The sequence below is a fragment of the Alternaria dauci genome, chromosome 4 (assembly GCF_042100115.1).
Source record: "Alternaria dauci strain A2016 chromosome 4, whole genome shotgun sequence".
NCBI classification, from domain to species: domain Eukaryota; kingdom Fungi; phylum Ascomycota; class Dothideomycetes; order Pleosporales; family Pleosporaceae; genus Alternaria; species Alternaria dauci.
In genome coordinates, this window is record NC_091275.1 from 314,025 (window position 1) to 326,566 (window position 12,542).

At 48.7% G+C, this 12,542-nt stretch overlaps 1 protein-coding gene across 1 annotated transcript; it reads left to right on the forward strand.

Moving 5' to 3' along the window:
- Positions 1 to 4,140: 4,140 nt before the first annotated feature.
- Positions 4,141 to 5,160, forward strand: ACET3X_004716 (uncharacterized protein; the record flags this gene model as incomplete). Its single annotated transcript, XM_069451151.1, has 1 exon — positions 4,141 to 5,160. One exon carries the CDS (start codon positions 4,141 to 4,143, stop codon positions 5,158 to 5,160), a length of 1,020 nt encoding a protein of 339 aa, XP_069306760.1.
- Between the last annotated feature and the right edge of the window lie 7,382 nt (positions 5,161 to 12,542).

Sequence of the window (12,542 nt, forward strand, 5' to 3'; positions counted from 1 at the left end):
TACTGCATCGCGATGATCATTGGGGTTGAGCTTGGCTGCTTAGAGCCTCGCTTCAGCCCCCCAGAGGCGTGCATGAGCCGCCTGGAGTCCATCGCAATCGCTATCGTCCAAGCGCGCATAGCAGTCGCGCCCGCATCTCTCGACCTCAGATGTGTGAGTCGCTCTGGTCGACTTGGGGTAGGCGCTGTAGAGCCCTCACCGCCGACAAGTCCCGTCAAGTCGTCCAAGACGATGCTGCCATGCGAACCGGTCCCACGCAGTCGCTGCCGGTGTGGACGTGTGCCTCATGTGCACCTTTAGATGCGGGATGCTGCCATGGCTTTGGCGAGAGGTGTGCGCGAGGGTGTGAAGTCGCTTTTTCGGCGGTAGAGGCCTACTGTATCGCGATATACAGTGGGCGAGAGGTGTGCGCAGACACTGAGCACGTGAGATGCCGTTGTCGGCGTCGCTTTCCTGGAGCGAGGCGAATTTCGGCACCTTCCGAGCACAAGGGGCTTGTCAAAAATCATCTACTGGCTTAATAAGCGTGACCATCACTTACACCACAGCTCGTGACGTCAGACATGACCCAGAGTGAACCAGCACCTCCGCAAATGGAAAACTTCACAATGCTTGCTTTTTGCTGGTAGCAAAAACTTTGCGAAAGTGCAGCATGCAAGTGCTGCTTTCGTCGACGGCATTGAATTGCGGATTCCGGACGTCGTAAAGATATCGCTCGGTCACGGACGCATCTTGTTTCCGATTCGGAACCTAGGTCCCCTTCTACGATCACAGCAACGAGCAGCCGGTAAATCATAACAGTCAAGGCTGCGCGGAGGAAATGCGCCAATCACACGACAGCGCGATAGAGGTTCGACAAGCCGGTATAGAACAGTCTTTGGATGTAGATGAATTGAAGACGCGTCTCTACTCAAATCGCAGCGTCGCGGTCCAACCTCTATCACTTTTACTTCCGACCACCGGATGCACGTTCCACAGGAAAGTATGTTTGTCAACACATCGGTAGCCTACGAGAGTGTAAAGTCGCCTTTTCGGCGGCAGAGGCTTACTGTATCGCGATAATCACAGTTCCACAGCAATACTGCTGCGCAGTGGAGGGCGTCAACACTTGAGTACGACTTCTAAAAATCGCTGTGGATGGATTTGGGTATTAAATGGACGGTACTATCATGATACAGGAATACCCCCTCCTACCGGCCAGGCTAAACGCCATCTATACAAGTAATTCTCTACGCGAGATCATCCAAGACAAAGCTCTCGCTTGCTTCGCTCAAGTCACTTTTCCCTTGCGAAGATCTTCCCTTTGCCAACACAGGAAAGCAATACCCAGGATGGAACACCGTCAGCAATGCTACCGCAGTGACAATCATCGCACCCTCAAGAATGATAAATTCCACTTCGTCCCTCATAATCTCGCTCCGCCACCCCCCAGCAAGCTCAGGAATCCGGTATGCGCAGCGAATCAGGATAGTGATATACGCTGTAACGATGGCGAAGAGGAATAGGTGGAACTTGGTGTCGCGAAAGATCGCCATTCCCTCCGATCCAATCTCGTCTCGATGGCGATAGGTGCGGAAGAGGTATTCCCCCAGGAAGTAGCCGAAGAAAGACAAGCAAACTACCTGGAAGATAACACCTACAAGCATGAGGTCGGTGCCAACGTCTTGCAAGTCACTGCCAAACTTGGCAGATGCAGCGATACCGCCGCCGGCGCCTTGTAAGATCAAGGATAACAGATCGCAGCCAACAAAGATCCAAGTATACCAGCCCGGCCGCACTCTGGACCAGCTATCACCGAAGCTGCGCACAATGTGCTTCAGCGTAAGATAGATGGCAGCAGAGATGAATGCTGGTGCAATAATCAGACAGCAGATCTGCATCTGAAAGCCAGCTTCGTCGAATGGATTGTTCCACATCAGTATGCGGCCGATATATCCAACCGTTTCTCCTAAACATCCAAGCGCCACAGCGAGTGCGTAGCTCCAAGTTTTGTACCGGATGCCGAGGATAACGTGGACAACAAGGCTGAGACCAAAGAAACCTGCAAATGCAGCGTTCCATCCAAGCGAAGGATAGTATCCATATATGGTTCCTTCAACAGGACACTCTGGCGTGACCTGTGTGCAGAAGTCGGGGGCCGGAGGTGGGACTGTCATTCTTGCCGCTAAAGTCCCTCGTATGCGAAAGAAGGTACGACGTAAGTTGGGATTCGTGTGATGATAAGAGCCTGGGATCTCCGGAAAGACGAGTATGGTAGAGAGTTGCGGTATGTCCAGCAGCAGAGTCGTGTGAGTGCCAACAACGCAGCAATATAGGTCTAGCTGTCGGGCTGCATTTCTGCACTGCCACTCAATTTACAATTGCACGTGCCTGTGCACACTGAAAAACTTCATCCTCGGACGAATTGAAGAGCGATACCTGCCAGAACTAGTGCTCAAGTTGCGCCGAGTCAAGCTGCATGTAGTCCTACTACGCAATGTTGCCGCATTCGTCGCACATGGCTGCGGACACACAGTGGATCCTACAGAAATTCGGCTCCATAGTCATCAGATTGTTGCTGGCATACCCAGTCTTTCGCAGGACGGAGTTGCTGTCGCCCGTTGCACTCGGATATCTTGGACTTCCGAGCAGCACGGTCCAGGCCCGAAACTCATCCACGAGAGTGAAAGTCGCTTTTTTTGGCGGCAGAGGCCTACTGTATCGCGATAATCATTGCGTTTGAGCTTTGGGGAACGGTATATCGTATGGCTTTGGTTTTGGTTCGCTGGGTTAACATCTACAGATCTGATCAGGAGGTATGAGCGATCTCGCTCTCACTTTCGTGCATTCAATGCAATGCGAGTCGGAGTGGGTACACAATCGGCGCAGTGGGTGTCGTGGGCGAATATTGTAAACCTGCAGATCGATCGGAAGGTTCGTCACCTAGCTTTCAAGGTTCTCTCGGACTTCAGCAACCCCAACTCGCCACTAGCCCCTTCTTCTATTTCCAGCATGTTGCAGCATAGCTTAACAATACGGATCCGACGTAATTACCGAACACACTCAAACGTTCCCCAAAGCTTAAGCCCAATAATCATTGCAGGCCTCTCAGGAGACTGAAAAAGCGACTTTACACTCTCGTAATTACCGTACTAGCGGAGCCGGTCTCCTTGGCGCAGCTAGGTCGTAACTCAGTGAGAACAATCAGCACTGGGACAAGCCTGCGCTTCGCGTCCAGGTCAGCATACCGTGGGCAACACGTAATGCGCAGCATATTGAGACCTATGGCGCATTTAAAAGTTCCGAGAAGGTTTTGGCAGCTAGCATGTATAGGGCGTATATAAGCACTCTGGGCGAGAGTCTTTTCAGGTATCTCACCAACCAACGCGACCGTATCTGTTTGCCAAATATGATCTTCTCTGTCAGCACCCTCTCAGCTCTTGTCACCTCCATGGTGGCAAGTTCTAGTCCTCATGATGGATATATAGCTGCCTCAACGCAAAGCCTGCAAGCTTGTCTCGAAAGCAAGAGCGTCCCGACTAGCTTCAACTCATCTTCGGACTGGGCCTCGTTGATCGATCCGTACAACCTCCGTCTCAAATACGTTCCTACTGCCGTCACGCTACCGAAAACTTCTCAGCAGGTCTCTGATGCTGTTGTGTGTGCTGCGGCAGCCGGTGTGAAAGTGCAGGCAAGATCGGGGGGACATTCGTACGGCAGCTTCTCGCTCGGCGGAAAAAACGGCAGTCTGGTGGTAGACTTGCGCAACTTCAACACCATTTCTCTGGATAACTGTGAGTTTTCATGTTTCTTCCGTATCTACTGCCACGGCACTGCTGACAACCACCAAGCGACTGGCATTGTAACCGTTGGAGGAGGTGCTCGTCTCGGCAATCTTGGCTTGGGGATATACAATCAGGGCCAGAGAGCGCTCCCACATGGAACTTTTCCAGGCGTCGGGATCGGTGGACATTACACTCATGGAGGCTTCGGCTATTCATCTCGTCGTTGGGGTATGTATCTCGCATCTGTCGACCCTTCCCTCCCGCAAGGCCTTTATTTCGGGCGCACGCTGCAACTCAACGCCGGCTACACTTGACCTCGTGACATCATGGCTGACTAGTAGCTCTAACAGGCCTCGCGCTCGACACAATCGTAGCCATGGATGTCGTCTTGGCAGACGGTCGTTTTGTGCATGTCACGCCAGCAAGCTATCCCGACTTGTACTACGCCCTGAGAGGTGCGGCAGACAGCATTGGCATCATCACAACATTCCATCTCCAAACGCATCCGGCACCGGCTCAAGTCGTGAGTTACTCGTCCAACTTCTCGACAGCTCTCAAGACAGCCGATGCGGCGGCTGATATTGTTTTGAAGCTTCAGACCTTCGTCACCACATCGCCATACGTCAATCACAATCTTACTCTCGAGGTCTACACCAGCGGTTTTGGCGAGTTCAGTGTCCGCGGATGGTATTTTGGCGATCAGGCGTACTTTACTCAAACCGTGTTTCCAGCGATGCTCAGCGGAATGCCGACGCCTGATAAAACTACTGTCCAGGAGTACGGCTGGCTTACGGCACTGGAGGACATAGCTGAGGGCGAGCCGCTCGTCGAGCCACTGAGCGGCTACAACAACCACCAGACCTTTTACACCAAGTCTGTCGTGACAAGGGAGGCTGAGCCGTTGACTAAAGTGGCTCTGGCGAGCTATTTCCAGTACATTAACGACAAGGGGCTGACGGCGACCTTTCCCTGGAACACCTTCATCTCGCTTTACGGTGGCAAGGACAGCCAGATCAATACGCCTGCGGCCGACTCTGCCGCATACTCTCATCGAGACTCTCTGTGGGTATTCCAGGTAAGCAAAGAGCGCCTTCTGATATGCACACTGAGGCTAACACCTTTCGAGAACGTCGGCTCCAGCGCGGATCGCTTACCACCCTTCCCGCCAGAAATCACGACTTTTGTCAACGGCCTTAACGCAGCACTCACTGCCGCGCAACCCGACGGCGACTTCTTAGCCTATCCAAACTACCTCGATCCAGCACTGACACCTGAGGAGGCTGCAGACCTGTACTACGGCCCTGCCACCTACGATAAGCTCGTCAAGATCAAGCGTGACGTCGACTCAGAGGCTGTGTTTTGGAATCCTCAGGCGATCGGAAACGCTGTTTTGTAAAAATGAGGATATAAGGCTGCATTTCATGGTATGTAAATATAAGACCTAGACTATTACATCATTCATGACCCCACATATCACAGTGTGTGTCCAGCACAGACAGCGCGTCTCCCACTCCTTACTGCGAGTGACTCGTCTTTGATGTACGAACAAGACCGGCTTTAGCTTTTTCGAAATAGCGTTGGATATTCGTTAGAGCGCCATCTGCATACTTCCAACATTGGCAGGCAACTTTGAAGGAGACGTACAAAATTAGAGAACTAGAGGGTAGGCCTATTCAACTTTGGCGGAGATTTAACTCCACTCGTCATGAGAACAGCCAATACCTCCCTTATCTTCGAATTGAAAGACCACGTCAAAGCGTGTTAACATAGTGACTGGAGACCTGTGAACCATTCTTCGAGGCTGATGGTTCCAGAAACTGATGAAAACCAAATGGATTCAGATGGATCAGATGGAGAACACATGGGTCGATGACGATAGAATTGAGGAGCTCCGGGATAGGCTTTTGCCCCATGGAAAAAGGAAAAAGAAATCCGATCCGAACCCCAACAATTCGTAGGCCTGGTGGAATGTTCGAGTTGTTCCTCAGCACTATTTTAGTGGGTATTTCTTTTGTCTTAATTGTTTTCCGATTAGTCATATAGCCACAGGACAGTAGAGAACTGCTTCGATAAAGTCGACTTCCTGATCAATGCCTCAGTCATTAATGATTTGCCCTACCACCTAGGTACGATGTCGCCCTCGCCTCGTCAGAACCCTACCTTCCAGCGAACGCTCGTCTTTTAATCCAATCATCGCTCAAAAGGGTACTTACTACCTAAGCTACTAGCTGCAGGTATCGACTGTTTAGCTTGCGCCTTAACATCAGCTCGATCTTAGCGGACATTGCGGGGTCAATCTATGCGCGATTAGGTCAATTCCTCCCTGTCTTAGGTTCTAGACGTTCAGCCGCACTGCGCTAATCGATGTTGCGTGTACTACCAGCAACCCCGCTTGTGTGAGACTACCGCACTTTATAGCTGCGCATGCTCTACAGCTTATCTGTAGAAACAACCAGTCTCTGTTTATCACTAAGCTTCAGTCAACAGCAAAAAACATGGAACCTAGCAAGTCGAGGGAGCTTCTAGAAATAGAAGTCAGAAGCAATGGACTTTCACTCCACAACAAGAATGAGGAAGATCTCGAGAAATTATGGGAAGAAGCCGAGGTAGTACTGCTAAGTGACCCCACTTAATTCAGCACCCGTTAACATGTCCGCATAGGAAGACTTCTTCACGAAGACGGGCATCAACCTCAGGGACAGGACCGATCAGCAGAAGGACAAGAACGGGTTTCAAACTCATATCAGCGCCCAGATCAACGAGATTCTAAACGCTAGACCGGAAGGATACGCCGTTACCAATCAAGAAGGGCACCAACGCGTCAGCATAAGGGACACATTAAAGAGCTCGTTCACGATAGCCAAGAAGACCTTCAAGTCGGTGTTCAAGGTGATTTAGAAACTCCAAGAGTTCCTTCTGCCCATAGCTGCTAGTATTCCTTTTGTGGGAGCTGGCGTTACACTGTTGTTGAAGTCTATTAAGTTACTTGTCGAAACGACTAAGAACTACTACAAGATCTTCACGAACGTGGCAGATCTGTTTGAGCAGGTCGGTTTCTTCTCTATGAGATTTGACATAGTGATGGAAGCTCAGAAGGCTGGGGCAACAGTGCATCCCAGACTCGTAAGTGAACAACATGGCCGTATCCTTGCTGTACGAGCCGGTCATCTCGGGTGAACATCTGGACTGATTAAGCGATAGGTGCAACTCCTGAACGTTATCCTCAAGCACATTGTACATTGCGTCGCTCTGTATATCAAATTTACGAAGGATGCGGAGAGGGCGCATGGCTGCAAAAAGGTTGCCGAAGTTACAGACATGTTCTTTAATATAATGGGAGGAGATGACCAGGAAGTGGGCCAGAATTTGACAACATTACGAAAACTTGTAAAAGAAGAAAGAACACTGTCAGCAGCATTGGTTCTGTCAACGGTCCTTCAAACCCACAAGAACGTCATCACGATTCGCGAAAACGTCGACACAATCATGCATACCATGTCGGAACCAAGCAAGGTCAGCAAGTTGAAGGAGTGGCTCCACATCGACAGTGAGCCTTGGACTTCTCGCTATCGCACATGCGCGGACCACCGTGTGCGTGGCACAGGAGAGTGGCTGTTGCAGCATGAATTTCTAACGGCTTGGGCTGCAGCTGGAAAAGAATCGCAAGTCCTTGCACTTGAGGCTGATTTCAGTACTAGGAAGACGTATCTTGCTATTACTGCAATCAAACACCTCCAGGAACATGCTAGAGACTGCCCAACGCGTGCAGCTGTAGCTTACTATCTGTTTGATCGTACTGACATCCCATCGACTACCAGGCACGTCATGCGTGCAGTCTTGTTTCAGCTCTGCATCCAGAATGCCCAGTTCTTCACGCTTGCCCAAGAAACATTAGAGGATCCGAAACAGAAAAACACTCAGTGTAAGGATTTGTAGGACAAGATTGTTCAGGACGTACTACCTAAAATGCCGGAATTGAATTACTACATAGTCCTTGACGGCTTAGACCACATGAAGGAGAAGGAATCTAGAAGTTTGCACGATGTATTGCAACGCTCTAGCCCAGCAAGCTTAGGAATGCGCTTTCTACTCACAGGTAACCGCACCTAGTTAGGCACCGTCACGAAGCACACTAGCATCACAACTGCCACAATCTCTCTCAGCGAAGGGTATCCCACTTCGAAAGATATTGCACTAGTCGCGAAGGATTCACTTTCGAGATGCGATTATTTCACAGAAACACCTAGGAACGACGACTTCCCAGCAAACGTCAGCGAGCAACTCGTCGAGATGGTATCAGGCGATTACTATATTCTGTCCTGGTATACCTCAAGCATTCGCCACGCATCGTCACGGTCAAAAGTTGAGCGAGTCATGAGTAAAAAACATCAGTCTCGTCGTGATGTTGTTCTGCACGATCTATCCCGTCTTGCGAAGCGACTACCAGAAAAAGATTCGTTGGAGCTAAAAGATACCCTTCATTTGCTAGCGGTCCTACATCATCTAGGAGTGACGATGCCGCGTTTAGCGACCGTTCAAGATTTTGTCGCAGGAGATGGTGGCACTTCCACTTTGGTCAGGTCGACCATAGAATCCACCTACTCTTGCTTGTTGACGATAGATTGTCGAAAGTACCTCGATTTTGCCGCAATCGAGATTCCGGAGTATCTGCTGGTTGAACCTCGCGAAACTTTAGCTGCGCCTTGGCTCTTGCAGGATGGCAGCCACGCTCAACTACGAGCCATTCGAGAGTATTTGACCGCAACGTTCACTCCAAAGGCCCTGGATACATATGGATTCAATGAAGAGTTTTTCAAATCCAAGGAAAACCAAATATCTGTGCTGTCGCAATTCATCATTGATTGGGACACTGCGATGGCGACCACAAAGGTACGCCTGATTGGAAGTCTGAGAAATTTGAAGAAAGATGTCGACGGTCATTGGACTAAGGAGTCAACCGCTTTGTCTGCGTTAGCTCGTGATCTGCTTCCAAAGATCCTCTTTCGACTTCGGGCAGTCAGGCTGAGCGACGACGTGGGAGTAAATCTAGGCAAGAGTCTCGCAACACTTTTTCTCGAGAGCGATATGTTGAACGTATTTCTGCCTGTGGAAGCAAAGAAGGAGACAAACGACAGTTGGGGCGTAGATAAGGAATATTTTGAGGCAGCATTTGTTAGAACGCAGCCCCGCACCACTACGCTATACAACTAAAAAGGTACATATAATTAGTAAACTATTAATTATAGTATAGGATAGTATATATTATTAGCTAGGCCTAATAATATCCCCTTTCTTTATAGTGTATACCTTTTAGCGTAGGCTTCTTACGTAGGCTACTAGGCGTAAGCCTATAATAGATAAGTAGGTAATACTAGACCCTCTAGTAGCTTATAATAAGCTAGCTTACACTAAACTAGCCTTATAAGGGATTAAATGATAGACCTTTAGCCCTATTACTTCTATAACCTTATACGCTAGTAGTTTACTAATTATAATATTAGAATATAGCTCTACACTACTACGCTATACAACTAAAAAGGTATATATAATTAGTAAACTACTAATTATAGTGCGGGATAGTATATATTGTTAGCTAGGCCTGACAGCATTTAAGTACATGGAGGTCGGCCTAGATGATTACAAGGATTCAGCATAGGCTTTGGGTTCAACTCGACCAGATATCCGATGTGCTGATGACTTGAAAAAGATCACAAGTCAAATGATAGCCACAAGATGGTTGCAAAGCAAATCTTTCTGGGCAAGAGAAGACTTTAAGCATATGTTCAAATGGTTCACGATCACACGTCAGCTGGGACAGGTAAATAACACTCGGACAAGGGGCTGTGAACCCTACAACGGGGCAGATTGCAACCAATGGTTCCATCCACAAAATTGGTTCAGGATTTTGAGTTGGGTTGAGGCTGGAAATGTTCAAATAACCGACAAAGCCGATCTCGACATTCATACCGCCGCAACATTATGTGCATTTGGCGTCAAGACAAGTCTACCCGCTGATTTACTCTCTGCTCACATTGAGACTGATTGGCGGGCTATAGTGTTGATGGCTGAAGCGACGTCCTTGACGGCTTGGAGGAAACCGGATCAGGACTAACGACTTGGCAAAGCGTACAGCCTTTGCAATCAAGCTCTGAAACTCATGAATCGCAGTAAGGCTGATCGTGAGTTAGTGATGAGGGCGATTGACGACATGCTAAGTTGGCAAGAGCATTGGTTCGACTCTCACATAAATATATTTTTAGAGAGTTAGCGATGGAAATAAACACATGCAATAATGGTGGCTTATTGTCCTATAAGATGGTTTATGGTACCTTGGCAACCGCTATTCGTGTAAAAGACATCGACGGCTGTTTCGAAATCTTCAAGTCCTTCTACAAGTCACACTGGGACCTCCTTCTCGAAACATTCGCCTATCATGCAGACAAGGTGTGCAACAGCTTCATGCATCTTGCATTAAGCTATACTATCGCCAACGACGCGGACGGTGTTTGTTTTTCCACCTTGTGTGAGGTGTATCGGAACTCACGAACCCTCTACGCTAGTACAGACGTACTTTCAGAGCAACAGAAAACCCTTACGGAACTTAAGCTTGAATTCTGGCTTGGCCGGCTGAACTTCCTGCAATCAACACACTCCAAGCTCGATGAGGCGATTGGTGTCTGGGAAAACCTCATCCAAGACCTTCTACGTAGCCCTGCTACTACAGAGATTGTGCTCATGTTGCCAATTGTGACGTATCTGTGCTCTGCGTATGTCCAAAAGGTCCTGAAAAGTCCGGGGAGCCCGAACAGCATTGACATCGTGGCTAGGGTCATCAGATTGGTTGAGATAGGTAAAACCTCCCAGGCCCCTCAGTTCGTCAAGCTCCAATTCCGGACTAGTCTCTGTCTTGCAAGGATACACATGGCGCAAGGAAACAAAGACGAGGCGCACAAAGTTCTCCAAGAACATTCGACCCGTGCCTTTGCGATGATCTTTCAAGGCCACGACGAGTCGTTGTCAAATATTGGGTGGTTCTATTTGGCGTCGATATTGACGGTGCTTGGTCAAGAGGTCGCCGCACGGGTATGGACAAAAGTCCAAATGCCCCAGTGCGGTGAACGGACAATCTATGAGGATTGGGACGTGCATGCGGAAAGGAACGCAAACCTCATTGAAGACCTCCCTCTCGACGAAAAGACTTACGGCCAATTAAAAGCCATTGAGAAAGGTAAGTATTTCACTCCAGACGAATCGCCAGACGATCACCACCTCCCTTCATATGCTTCGATGGCATGCGACGGACGCCAATGCGATTCTGAATCGCTTATTGCAGGTACGGTCTCGAGGACTCATTGCCAGCTGCTGGGGCAATCATGGTACCCCGAAGACTACTGGGTCTGTCGCGACTGTGTGTCGACAATGCTTTGTTTTACGTGTCGTGGTTTCTTAGTAGCAGGGGCGTTGCCACCCATGGGTTGTCAGGCTAGCCATGAGGGAGTTACCGTCGAGGGTTCATCTGAGCTGTCGGAAGACGATTCCGCTACTATCACGAAGCTTCGAAGAGATTGGGAAGCTTGATAGGGCCAGGGTTCCTCAAAGTAGAAATGTAAACAAGTGGGCTCCGTTAGGTAACGAGTGAGGAAGCAAGCTGATCAGCAAGAGAGATGGACGATATTCGTGATCACTTCGGGGAGGCGGTGGTTGGTGAGTGTCGCAGTCAAGGAAAGCACGATGCGACAACGGCATGAGCTGGCATGGCGTCGCGCGGGCGAAGCTGGCGATTGGTGCGTGGCGTGATTGCGTCATCACCAAAGGCAAGAGCGGGTATCAGGGCTTGGAACATGGAAAACATTGCTTCTCGATGGAGGAAATAAATCGGGTGGATTACAGCTGATAGACATGCGGTGAGCGCGACTCTTGCTAAGGTATGGGATTGTCGAGTCCTGCGCATTCGTTTTTTTGGGGAATAGTATTATCATAAGAATACACGAATTGGAGCCGAAGGCTCTGCTGGACACAATGGGGCAATGAGTGGGGGCAGATCCTCGCTATCTGCAATAACGATTGGCTTGAAGCGAGAAGTGTTCGGCCCGATCAGGGCCGATTGGAAGAAGAGTTGGGGTGATATTACAAGTAACAAAAGGGTGAATCCTCCTTATATAAGGAAAGCTATAGATAAAGGAAGGAAGGCTAAGTATAGGGCGTACTAAGTTATATAATATACTATTACACTAAAGACTAATATCTAGAATAGTAGAGTACCTTAGGATAGTAGCGCTATTATAACTATCTACTATAGAAGGGATAGATAGGATAGTAGGACCTAAAGTAATAGGTATAAGAATATATTAGATCTTATTATTATACTTATTATAGTTAACTTAAATAGTTTATCTCTTATATAGATTATTAACTAGTTATTCTATTATTTATAAAATTAGTATTATTATTCTCTTAGTTATAATAATAACTCTTTTCTACCTAATTATTCTATACACTACCTTATAGACTATCACCTAAGCCTATCTCGCCCTAGTACAGACTAAGCTTAGAGAAGTATAGTAAACCCCCGTGTAATAGGTGATTGGCAAATCATTGGCAGCGGAAGTCCGAGTTTTGGCAGTGCCCGAATTTGGGCCTTCCATCGACATGTTTGTTCAGCCACCTTTGAGCGGACTTGGAAGAGGAGCAGGCTTTCCGGACTGCCTTTATAAGTGTATTTTTCGATGGTCACACCCATGAAGGAGTGGTGACAACGAAAAATGGGGTCAAGGGGAT